The sequence below is a fragment of the Podarcis raffonei genome, chromosome 16 (genome assembly GCF_027172205.1).
Source record: "Podarcis raffonei isolate rPodRaf1 chromosome 16, rPodRaf1.pri, whole genome shotgun sequence".
In the NCBI taxonomy this organism is placed as follows: Eukaryota; Metazoa; Chordata; class Lepidosauria; order Squamata; family Lacertidae; genus Podarcis; species Podarcis raffonei.
This window is the reverse complement of record NC_070617.1, coordinates 15,281,841-15,294,797: the sequence shown is the minus strand read 5'-3', so window position 1 is coordinate 15,294,797 and position 12,957 is coordinate 15,281,841. Positions and strand designations below refer to the sequence as shown.

Below are 12,957 nucleotides of genomic sequence, written 5' to 3'. Positions count from 1 at the left end.
GGAAAGACCAAAGGGCTATTCTTGCCAACTTGGAATAAGCCATCACCCCTCATCTATACCCTCAAAACTCACCTGGGGAGGAAAGGTCCATCCCCTCAACGCCCCTAGGATCTGAATGGTGGAGCTCCCCAGCCCTGACCTTGGGCAAATGTAGGAACTGGCCATTTGCTGCCATCGCAGACCCTTCCATCTGACTCCTGGAGCCAAGAGCCTTTTCCTGACCCTTCCTTCAAATGGCCGCCTTTAAACTCTCCATATATTATGTATACTTTTTATATCTTATATATCTCTATATATATCTTTATATATCTTTATATCTTTGTGTATTTATAGATAGACAGATAGATCGAACTCTGCACAGAGTTATCTATGGCTTCCTCTTGACTTGTCTCCCTCCTTTTTTTTTTTTGGAAGAACCGGGAAGGCAGCCGGAGGTCGGGGAGGGAAGAGACACTGGAGCCCCAGCTGCGCCCATGCGCTCTGCACGCACTCACCACTTGCACCACACACGGACACGTCCTCGCCCTCCTCCCACTGGCCATTGCGCCCTTTGGAGAAACTGCCAGGGTCTGTTTGCGGCTTTGATGCAAAGGGATGTCCTTGCTGCTGTTGCTGCTGCATCTGGCTCCACACACACTTTTTTTCTCGACACCCGGCCCCGACAAACGACATAAAACTAAAAGTCAGCCCAAGTTTCACATGCTTGTAACACAGTTTAAAGAAAGACCACAATATAGTAGCACCTTGATCCAAGGGAGAGTGAAAAGGGGCGGGGAAGGGATGGAAGGTATTGAAGGTTGGTTCATTTGGACCCCTGCAAAACAAAACCCCCGGGAGATACTTGATCCACCCCCCCTCCACACGCAAACACACACACACACACAATGCAGCTGCACCCCAAAGCTGCGCTCCACTGCATTGATTTATGGGTGTCAAACACCACCTCAATTTTACTCCCTCTTTTTATTACAAGACAGGCTAGGTGTTGGCTGTTGGGGAAGGAGGGAGTCCTCAGCCCAACAGCGCAAGCAAAATCCACGTCACCTGCTTCTTTTATTATAATTAGTAGTTTTTCTTTTTAAAAATCTTTTTGTTTTATTCCACACATTTCCAAGACTCTGACACATTAACGAAGAGAGAGAGAGAGAGAGAAATGATAGAAAGGACAGACCCCTTTGCTTGAGATAATTCCGAGAGAGAGGAGGAGGTGGAGTAGGGGTTGTTTTTGGCTGCTGTGGGTCCTCTCTGCCCCCTAGTTCAGTTATAGGGTTCTGTAGAGTTGTGAGCTCCAGCTAGGCATCTCTGTTTCAGAGCGTGGTGCTGGGGTGGGGTGGGGTGAGGAAAGACGGGTGGACCCCAGTTTTTTGTTTTCCACACCAAAAGCCCCTCAACAAAGAGAGGGGCAAAGACTCTCTTGCAGACAGATCACAAAGCAGCATTCTGGCTCCAACCTCACCTGGGAAGCTTGAAATCCCCCCCCCCTTTTAATTCTCCTCCTTCCCAGCGTCCCTCTCTTCAGGCCAACGCTGCCTCCCTTCACCTCGGCCACTGTGGCTTCCCTTCCCCCTCCGTTTGCCTAAGGGGAAAAAACAGCAACCCTGCAGGGTTGGATGGCCAGGGTGGAAAAGGAGGTGGGGAGGGAGGGAGACCCTGCAACCTTCTTGCTGTGGTTCCTTTGTGTGTTTTGTGTTTTCGTTTTTTTTGCGAGGAGGGAAGGGCTTAAAGTAAACGAGGGATGAGCTAACCCAAGAGGAGCGGGTGGAGGTGGCCACTGGAGGGCGCCATCAGCTGGCCTCTCGGATGCGGAAGAAGGGGAAGGATGCGCTTGGGTGGTCTCCTCTCCAGAAAGTTTGGGTGCGTGTAGGTCTGGGTGGCTCCACTGCGTGCGCCGGCTGGTGTCGGTCTCTCTGGCGCACGCAGGGGCTGGGGGGGCTGGGAGGGGGGGCTCAGACATAATATTCCTTGTCTTTGTTCTTCTTGCTCTTGCTGGGCGTTTTGGCAGCAGCGGCTGGCTTCTCCTTGACCACCGTGCCGTTGCTCTGGGCCGAGTTACTGATGTAGTTCCGGCTTTGGTCCACCTGGTAGGAGCCTTCGTCCCGGTTGCGGTATTTGTACATGGCGTAGAGGAGGATGAGGATGCAGAGGGCCGCGGCCGCCACGATCCCGACCACCATGCCGGTGGTGCTGCTGGACTCCCGGATGACCTCCACGGCACCGGGGGGCCCCCTCTCCCCGGGGCCGGTGGGGTTAGCTGTGGGCAGATTGTGGAAATTGGGGGAAGAGGTTATACCTGGGTACTTAAGCCTGTTTAGCTTGTCGGGCTCAAAGGAGGTGGAGAGTGGGGGGTACTGTTTTGGCTGGGGGTTGAGGGGCTCCCGGTTGTTCATTTTGCCGGCGGGAATGTTACGGACCAGATTGGGAGAGGTTGTGGAGGTCAGGAGGTCGGGGACGGAGGGCGAAGCCGGCAGTCCTGTCCTAAGGTTGGGGCGGTATCCTTGGGCCTTTTTGGAAGCTCCTTCCGGCCGGCCTATTAGGGTCCTATCCGTGACCAGGGGGAAGGTGGTATAAAAATCTTCGTCGTCAGTAGGGGGCAGGCTGGAGTCGAAAACCTCGCCCGAGGCATAGCCGGAGGCCTCGATCCCTTCTTCGCAGTCGCTGTCGTCTTGGTCGGCCAGACAGGGGGGCCTTGGATGGGATGGCGGGGAAAGGGTGTCTTTGGTGGTCTCGACTACGGTTAGGAAGGGGCCAAAGGTGGGAGGCGGGGGGATGAATGGAGACCGGGTGGCAATTGGAGGGGTGTCTAGGGAGTCTTCTGTTATTATGGGCAATACTAATTCACCTCCTAGAACAGAGAGAAAAGGGGGAGAGACAGAAGAGGGGAGAGCGGGTTAGTGACCTCGCAGGCGCCCTGCCCCCTTGACACAAGACAACTCAAGCCACGAGAGTTATAGCTAGCCAAACCCCTCCGTCTCCATCCCTGGCCACTAAACTGTCCTCTTTCTTTCCTCCTCTCTCTCTCCTTTGCAACACATTAGTCTAGAGAAATCATAATCAAAGGAAGAAGGAAAAAAAAAGAATTAAAAAAGTCATTTAATGCGCAAAAAATTAAACAGATAAAACAGCAGAATTAAGAGCAATAAAACCCTCGGCTGTCTGGCTGGCTTCCCATCCTCTCCTGCTAAAACACTAATATTGCCTTTTCTTGCCTCTTCCTCTTTTCCCTTTCTGTTTGTTTTTAAAAATAAGAGAGCAAACCACGGAATTCAGTCAACTTACATCAACAAATAGGCCGTGTGATATTAGCATGAAGAAAAAAAATTACAAAAAAGAAAACTAGGTAAGAATGTTTTTTGGAGAAAAAACAACTTTTTTTTTCTTTTCTTTTCTTTAAACATCTTTCTCTGCATCTTGCTTTTTTTTTATAATGTCTCTTTCTCGCTAGATTCATTTCTGTTCTTTTCTTTCCATGACTGCATCATTTCAAATCTTCCCTTCCCCACCCACATCCCCATCCCGAAACAGTAGCCCCTTTGCCCCTTTCTTGGGGTGTCCCAATTGCCCCCTTCCCCACCAGCAGTACTCAGAACCAATGGTCCATTCTGAATTCACCAGGGAGCCTGAAACTCTAGCTCATCGGCTCTTTCCAAATTGGGAGTGCAGAGAGGGTACCTATTTAGTCATAAATCAAAATGGCTTGTGGTATCATGCAGAAGGGAGTTTTCTGCCACTGGGATTGGGTAAGAGACAAATCTCTGAATAGGCATCCTTCAAAGCCCCAGGAATCCTGTCTGCCTGCCCCCCCCATCACTGTTTTTACCCTGCTCCCCTCTCAGAACTGATCCCCAACCCCCCTCTCCCAGGCCTGACTTGAATGCGGGCACCACCTGTCTGGAATGCTTGGGAGACAAAAGCACCTCTGATCATGTGGAAAATATGTCAGCTGGGGAGCAGGGAGAAAGGGTGACAAAAAGAAGTGTCAAGTTCCACCCTATCTGAACACCCAGGACCCTGATGCATGGGGAGACGATTTCTCAGGTGAGCTGGGGGAAAGAGAAGAGTCCAGGGTCGGGGAGCATGGTCCCTGCACAAGTACCGAGTGCCCTAGGCAGGGAAAGGTTGGCAGCATGGATGGAGGGTGTGCAGAAGGAGCTTCTTCAAAGATGCAGGTAAAAAACACAAAAAACACCCCCACACCCCTGAACGGAATTGTGGGAGATACATGTAGTGTCAACTGTGTGTGTGTGTGTGTGTGTGTGTGTGTGTGTGTGAGAGAGAGAGAGAGAGAGAGAGAGAGAGAGAGAGAGAGAGGAGAAACTCAGGCAGACATGACCAAGTGTATAGCAGGTAGAGATTTGGTCCCCCCACCCCTTTCCATCTGCACACAGGAACACTGCCTTATGCTTGCATTGGGGTGGTTATATGCAATTCTGCTTTCAATACTGCTCATGTCTGAGAAGGTTTTGGAGCAGGCTCACTGCTTTGTTTCCAGGGCCCCTCCAGGATGGGCTGTGTTTGTGTGTGTGTTCTGCAACATCAACACAATAATAGTACATTAGCAGTGGATTCATACAGGACCATCCACATACTGTTCTGCTTTATTAGTTGTTCTGTGATGTTTCCCCAGTGCTTTGGCTTTATTGCGGTCTGGAGGGGGAACCCTGGTGCTAAAGCTGAACAGCAGCAGCAAAACCCAGAGCATTTTGTGGTATGACTAGTTGCAGGATTTCAGCAGGACAGTTCAAGATGTGCATCCATTGCAAACAAAGCAGGATGATCCGAAATGTTTGCATTTTGGGTAGGTACAAAGTGCGGAAACGGTTGTGAGAATATGCTGTGAGACGGTTGTGAGAATATCCCAGCGGATTTTATGTGTTTTTGGGAGAAGGAGCTTGTGACTCTGAATCCCAGGTTTGGTCACGACTAACTTTTAATTCCTCATCTGCAAAATGGGTCTATTAAGGAGTTCCTTCACATGGTTGCTGGAAGAAGACCAAGGTATGGCAGGCCAGAGGTCAACATGAAAGTGTTGAACAGCAGATTGGTTTCAGGAAACCCCTTTTCCCCCCGTGTGGGTGTGCTATCATGATTTTTCAATGCAATATTTTTCTCTCCGCCCCTCCCAACCTCAAATTACTCATATGGAATTCCAATTACGCGGCCATCCTTTGCATACTTAGCTGAGATTGAGCCCCACCAAACTCAGTGGGGCTTACACGTGAGTAAATGTGCATGAGATTGCACTAACTTAAGGCAGCTTTTCAATACAAAAATGAAATACCCCGCCCTGCTTTGGTAAGGAGGGACCTGCTTGGGCTTGGAAGGGGAGAGCAGGGAAACTTGGGAGCTCTTATGGCAAGCAAGTGAGCTATTAATTCTATCCTCTTCCTCCTCCTGGCCTATGGTGGTGCCCCCCTGCGTAGGAGAAATGGGAAACGGAGGAGGTGAGCTGGGGATGCCAGGCAGGTGGGGGGCAGTGGCAATCTGTAGGAAGGGGAGGGTTGCCAAGGACCCCAGAGAGTGAGAGGGGGCAGAGGCTGAGCGAGGAAGAAAGGCAGGCTAAGCTGGGTGGCTGCGTTAATAGCTGCTGGCGATGGAGAAGCATGTCGGGAAGGGCAGGGATGTGCTCCTGGGAGATAAACCTGGCTATCTAAATGCTAATTCCACCAGGAGACAGCAGAGCTGCTCTGGCTGAGGATGGAGGGATGTTCCCAGCCTACCAAAAGGATGCTGTTGCACTACAGGCTGATGAGGGCAACATGGGCTGGGGAGAAAGAGAGAGAAAAAGGGGCTCCACGCAGTTCTCTGTGCTCACTCACTGGAGGTTTCTCCAGGCAGGAGGCGCCCGAGACCCTAAAGGGCACCTGGTTCAAAGCATGGAGGACTCATCCCATCGTGCCGCCTATTGTAGGATCTGTGCTGCCAATGCAAGCACCCCCACCATTCTGCACCCCTAACAATCCAGGCTGACAGAGGGAGTAGAACTGGAATGAACAAACGAATGGCAGGTATGCAAAATAAAGCAAAGGAAAATACACGGGAGCCCCATTGGGAGGGAGGGGCCAGATGAAAGGCATCTCTGGCCCCACAGCTCCTTCCCTTTGCCCTGCTCCAGTGTGAGCCAGAGGCACCTGAGCTGCTCCCTGTCAACAGTATAGCACAATTTCTTGGTGTGATTCTAGATGGAGATGAATAATAAAATTATACAAGTGTAGAGTTGGAAGGGAGGACCCTGAGGATCATCTAGTCCAACCCCCTGCAATGCAGGAATATGCAGCTGTCCCATACAGGGATCAAACCTGCAACCTTGGTGTTATCAGCAACACGCTCTACCAACTGAGCTATCCAAGCTGACACCTTCAACAGAGAAAATGAAGGCCGATGGCTGGCTATGATGGTCCGCAGAGGGCATCTTATGGAGGATCTGTTCTGGGTTGAGAGTGGTGAGGTGGGCTGTGCCCAGTATGGCACATGGCTTCCTTGCTGATGCCACCCCTCACACAGGACCTTCTGCCTGAGAAGGCTGGCCTGGGGCCAACACAGCTGTCTTTTTAGCCCTTTCAGAGGCCTTTTCAGTTGCTTCTTCTTTTAATAGCACTTCTAATCTTGAAATAAAATTGGTTTTATGCGCTTTTAATGTCTCATTATGAACTGTGCATTTTGTACCCAACTGGGGTAAGCTGTCCTGTAAAATCTTTTATTTGAAGGGTGGGCATAGACACTGTAGTGTAGCCTCGTCTCTGAGTAGGAGCGGTCCTGTTTAGTGTGCCTGCCTGCCCATTCCATTCCCTTCTCCCCATTTTTAAATTTCCAACCAAGTGCCATAAATTCTGTGGCTACTAATCTAAGCTCAGTCCTTTCTCAGTTGCTCATTGGGTCTTTCCCAGTTTTTATTTATTTTATTTGCACTTTGGCAAATCTCAGGCCTCCCCCGAGAACGCTGATACGCCTCTCTTTTTTCTGGGTGGCCCCAGTTTGGCTCCAATCCTATTGGCACTCACCCACCTAAGTTTGTTACTGGAAGAAGGGATAAATATGCAGAGATGAAGGGATGCCAGGCTGTACATACACCTATTTCTGAGCTCATACCACCTTTTTCTGGTTACTGGCCTTCCAGAAGGCTAAAGAAACATCTCTAATTCCACTGACACAGGAGTGTTGGGTACAAAGTAGACATTATGTTAATTGTGCGTCTACTATTAATGTGCACATTAAAAATAACAATAGCCACCATGGTGAAGGAGGATGGGAGGTGGTGGTCTAACCTGCCCTTTTAAAATAAGCCCACAAAAGTTACTAGCCTGCATTCCCCCTAGTAGGCCAGATTTCCATGCTGGCCATAAGAGGAGAGAAAGCCCCATTACAGAAATAGAGATGACTAGATTATTCTATGCACTCGCCTGCGTGGAATTTCTAGTCACCTCTGGCAACCAAGTGAGTTGTTAACTACAGAGCTGACCGACAATCCCAGAGCACAGGGAAGAGGGTTGAAGCCTTTCCACATGCTATGCGACAGCCGCAAAGGCCTCTTGCAGAGATGCCTCCTCCTTGGGCATAGTTGGGAGAGTCAGGCCATGCACTGTTGCTTTTTGGGGATGCTTGGGTGGAAGGATACCTGCAAGGGGCAGAGAAGAAGTTGTTTGACTTCATGCCCTGCTCTTGAGCTTCCAAAAATGGGCTGCTGCACAGATGAGCTCTTGCAAGCTTCCAGACCTCCATGGTTGGGCACAGAGACAAGATGGTTGGTTTCAAGAGGCCTTTATTCTAACCTAGAACACTTTGCGGGCTCTGCAGTGATTTTCTGGAAAGCTCAGCAGCCCAAGCTCAGGGAGAGGAGTAAATGGGCAATTTTCAAGACGTAGCAATACAAAGGGGGAAGGGTGCTGTGCCCCTCACAAAATGGGGACTTCCCATTTTGTGAGGGGCTTTTGGTCTGATCCAGCTGCAGACAGAAGCTTCTGATCTTATCTAGTGGGCAACTGAGCTAAGCTCAGTCTTGCCCACCCTGACTGTCAGGACCTCACCAGGGCTTCAGACATGACCCTTTCCCACCTGGTAGAAGCCAGGGATTGAACCTGGGGCTGTTTGCATTTAAAGTAGACACTCAGCCCCTAAGCTGTGATCATTCCACCCAAAACAAAGTAGAAATTCAGTCTGTGGTTTTGAATAAAGGGCTGATTCAAACAGGAATGTAGGAGTTAAGCCCTGAGGTGGTCAGAACTGATTGGGACAGGAAGACGACCTTTGGGTTCCCTCTCAGCATCCAACAGCTATGATTTTTAAAAGTGTTGGAGGCGTGGGTGGCAGAGGCGGCAGCGATAGTGGTGGCATCCTGCTGATGGAGGTGCTCCTGACCCAGGGAGGCCCACCTGGCACTGGTATCAATGCCCCTTTTGACCTTGCTGTTTCAAAATATATGCGGAAGAGAGGAAGCTGCCTGTGATTACTTCCTCCCAGGAAGCAGTTCTCTAGGGCTTCGGGCAGGAGCCTGCACAAGTCCTACCTGAAGAAGCTGCTAGGATTGAAGCTGGGACTTCTGCATGCCAAGCAGGGGCTCTTCCCCTGAGCTGTAGCCCTTCCCCAAGTCATCTCGTTTTATTGTGTTTTGAAATGTTACAAGCCATCCAAGGAGTTTTATGGAACAGGATACAGAGACAGAGCCTTGTTGGCTGAGGAGCATTCTCCCAAGGGACTTCTGCCTGCTCCCATTGTGGTTTAGGTTTAGAAAGGCAGCGAGGACCTTGGCAAGTTTTTGTGGAGCCTTAAAACTTCATCTGTTTGTAGGTTTTTGTTGACTTTTAGATAGCCAAGTTGCCAAGTGGTTCTCTCTGATATTGCTGGTATCATTTGGCTGCGGTAGCTGCTGCTTATGAATAATATTTTATCTTGCTTGAAAGCTGCATTAGATATTTTAAAGAAAGATGGGGCATAAATCTCAACAAACCAACAAGCATTTACAGAGCAGCAGAGAGAATCCCTCTTTTTGCTACCAAATGATTAAAATGGGTCACCAGGGACAAAAGGACTCATGGGCCCAACTGCGCATTTCAGGAAGGCTTTTCTGCCCTGGCACTTGGAGCTCTGAGAGGGCTGCCTGCTTAGCATAAGAACAGAAGAAGAGCCCTGCAGTAGCAGCATGATCAGGATCATGCCAAAGGGGCCTGTCTAGTCCAGTATCCTGTTCTCACAATGGCCACCCAGTTGCTTGCAGGAAATCTGCAAGCAGGACCTGAGTGCGGCATGTGGTCTTCTCTCTGAGATGGTACCCCCATAGTCAACTGTGGCAGTATTTGGACTTGGCCACCAAAAGTGCTAAAAAGCTGTGGTGTGTGTGTATGGGGGGGGGGGCTGCTGGATTTCACACATAGAGTACTCAACTAGGCAGTCCTAAAGCAGTGGCCTTGTCACTTCAGAAGGCTGCAGGGCTTCACCCAGGCCCTGAGTGGCATTGGCACGAGGGGATGGCCTAGCTGGGAAAAAGAAATGTGCCTCTCTGTGGAAAAGTGGGACATGTGGAATAGCACCAGCCTCCCCAATCCCGCAGAAGAGGAGGAAGTGGGAGTGGTCTCTGTCCTCCCTTTCCCCTCCGTTCTACCACTGCATCCTCCTCCTCCATTAATTAAAACCCCATCCAAATATGCTTTTTAATGAGTGGATTCTATCTTGCTTTGCCGACTCCTTGGGTGGGACCCCCCTCTCCCCAAGCCTTTAGAAACAGTTGGCACCCGCTCACAAAGGAGCCTGTCTCTGCTTTTGATCATCCAGAAGGGAGGGGAGGAGGGATCAACAAGGCTCCCATCAAAGAGGAGCCGTTTTTGGGGGGTGGGGAGACAGGAGGCTGCAGCGGCTGCTCAGCAATTCCCCAGGGAGGGATGGGGGGGGGAGAGGAGGCTGTGGGTGGGTGGGTGGAGGGGGGGAGCAGCCTAAAAATGATTATGCTCCTTTGGCTCAGGGGAGAGGAAAATGCAGCAGGATGGGTGCCTTCGTGTTGGCAGAAGCCATGCTTGTGCCAGAGATGGGTTGGCCTGGCCCCTTCTGTGGCTCAGACATGCCTGGGAGTTCCACCGTTCCCCACCCACGCTACTCCTGTAAGCTGAGCAAAGGCACTCTGTATGTGTGCAGAGGCACTCTGGACTTCAACATGGCTTTTGGGGCTTAGAGGCTTGAGGTTAAGGGTCATGGCCAAGTGACTCCCCAGAGGTGAGTGGAGGTCACCCTGCCCAGGTAAGGAGAGCAGGTGCGGGACAAGTGAGACAACCTTTTTCACTTGAGTCTTTTTTCCTGACTGACTGACTGATTAATTACCTACCCTTTAACCAGACAGCATTTCTTTGTGTCTTGCTAAAATCTCAATATACCTGCTAAGGGTGCTGAACAAAGTGTAAGATAATTTATAGTTCAGTAAAGGAAGGTGGCTGCCGCTGCTTGTTGCTCAAAATGAAAGCAAACCCGCCTTGAAAATGGTCTTCATATCTCATTGCAGTGATACATGAAATGGACAAAATGGCCTCAGGAAATTAAATTAAAACTGTCCAGGACTCCAATCTCATGTCTGCCTCCATGGGCCCAAATCTGTCCCTCCACCAGCCCCAGCTGACAAGATGGCTTAGAGGCTATCATGTGCAGGATACTGGCATGAAGTTCACCACCCACAGATGGTCTGGGGGTGGACAGGCAGCCACCCCAGGAGATAAGCAAGCACCAGGGAGGCCATTCTGCACCCAGGAGTGCAAGCTCCTTGAGGGCTGCCCTTCATGGGGGCCTAAGCCCAGAGGGAGAACATGAAGGCAGGTGGGGGGGTCATGAGGATGCAGGGCTGGGCTGAACTGGGGCCTGCTGCTCTCCCAGGGCTACTCGGAGGGCCTGTAGGTCTGTGGAAGAGGTTCAACTTTGCAAGGGAAGATCCCAGGCTCAGTCTCTGACTTCTCCAGGCACTGCTGAAAAAGACTCTGGTTTCAATGGTTTCACTGGTATCCCTAGGAAGTCTCTTTCCCAGGAGTCATAAAAACCTGAACCCTAACCATAACCCTGCCCTCTACAGGAGGCAGTGAGTGGCCTTGCTAGTTTTTATGTTTCCCTAAACTGTGCAAATGTGACTTATCTGAGGAAGTTAATGTCTGGTATAGAGAGCTGAGCTGTTTGCCAAATGGACTGCTTCCAATGAAACTGTCAGTTTAGGAGGGGAGGGGGGGAAGGCCCTGCTAATCAATGGCCCCGCTGAGTTATTTTGAATTAAGCTTTTGCTGGTTAATCAACTGACTTTAAGATATGTGACCTAATTATAATGGGTGGTGAACTGATTCCTGGGTAGGCAGGAACATCTGTCCATTCATCTTCAGAAAATTTTGGGTCTGGTGTGTGTGGGGGAAACCACCCACAGAACTGGCAAGCTTAGGAGTGTGTTTTATTCTCAGAAGCATTCATGCCATATTCCTGTTGCTGAGGCTACTCTGAAGCCAACTGTCCTCTCCTCAAGGCTCCAGTGCCATCTTGGGTGGAGGAGTTCCCACTGGGAAGACGGGAGAGCCCTAGTGCCCAGTATCCCTTAAGCAAGGGCAGGCCTGTATTCTGCATCACGAGATGCCCTTGGAGCGAGTGACTCTGGCTACCTCCCTTTTGTGCTACAAAGCCTGTTCCCCAGGCTTCCCTTTTAGGTGGGCCAGTCTGTGCTGGGCACATCCTCTGTCTGGCACATCAATGGTCAGAAGCAGGGAGAAATCTGGACAAAACTGGCCGAGGCAAGCATGGCTAGATCAGCGCTGAGCTCAAGACTACCAGAGAACCAAAGGGAGCAGCCACGACAGAAGTAAAGCGATTAATTTTGAGTGGGTCTTTGGCTGTGGAAGGTTATCAAGTAGTCGCATATGGGAAGGGGCTGCCTCCCATTGCATGTGACCCATGGGCTGCCCACATGAACTCTAGAGCTGGTGAGCAAGTTGGGTCAACAGGGGTGCTACACTGGGGCTAGGGGTAGCCAGATAAGGCGCCCACAAGTGGGGACAGGGTTGCCCTGTGGGTTAGACCCCAACAGCAAGTGTAGCAGGTGTTGCTTGCAGGTGCTCATGCTCATTTGAGCAAAAGGCGCATGCCACCACTGGTGAAACAAGGCAGCAAAAAAGCTCTGAGTGACACAGGCAGCTGCCCTCCCCCTGAGCCACTGTCTGTTCCTTAAAGCTAACCAGGACAGCGCTGGCTCTGGGATTTTTGTCGTGTGTGTGTGTGTGTGTGTGTGTTTTTGGGGAAAGATACCACAATGCTGCTCTCCAGAGGAACCAGCCCTAAACAGAGCTTTTAAGATTGCAAAATGGGCCAGGGAAGGAACTGAGGGGTCAAGAAGACTTGGAACCCATAACCTCTGAAGTGAAGGCAGAGTTCAGTTCCTAGCGGGAGAGTTCAGGAGCAGAAAAATCTCAGCTTTCATTTTTAATTGTGGGGGAACGACATTGCAAGTGCCCAACCCTTATGTCTTCAGAGCTATTCTATAAATCAATGTGGCCAAATGCAGGAGGGAATAAACAGCTTCAGTGCTCCCCCCCTCCCAATTTCCCCCCCCTCTTCCTGAAAGCCACAACAATTCCCTCCTCTCCTCTCCTTTCCTCTCTCTTTCGTCCTCCATCTAATCACCAGAATGCTTAAATTATTTGAAAACCTTGAAAGGGAGCTAAATTGATGAAATGGTGCAGAAGTCCCTTTTGTTCCTCACAGCCACAGAGCAGCTTGGCCATTTCAACATCCTCCGGTGATGAATTCTGCAGGTTGTCTGGGGAGGAAAATCTTTCTTTTGCTTGGGCCACTCCAGTGACCCTCTCAACAACAGGTCAAGGCTCTGTTGCTCAGTGGCATAAGGCAACTCCTTCTGCCCCAATTTAAATCAACCCTATGTTCAGAACCGGAAATGAGGACTGGAAACTTGTTTTGGTTTTACAGGAAGGGCCAGAGTTCAGTGGGAGGGCAGCTGCT

The 12,957-nt window shown here is 50.5% G+C and overlaps 1 protein-coding gene across 35 annotated transcripts in view; it reads right to left on the bottom strand.

The window, feature by feature from the left end:
- Positions 1–688: 688 nt before the first annotated feature.
- NRXN2 (neurexin 2) overlaps positions 689–12,957 on the bottom strand; it is a 341,743-nt gene continuing 329,474 nt past the window's right edge. For 22 of the 35 annotated variants that reach the window (XM_053369648.1, XM_053369650.1, XM_053369654.1 and 19 more), the window contains one exon: positions 689–2,842. In XM_053369648.1, coding sequence (XP_053225623.1) covers positions 1,947–2,842 — 896 coding nt within the window. In that variant the 3' untranslated portion in view covers positions 689–1,946. The remainder of the gene's footprint in view (positions 2,843–12,957) is intronic. The other 13 variants (XM_053369667.1, XM_053369668.1, XM_053369669.1 and 10 more) reach the window with 1 other exon arrangement.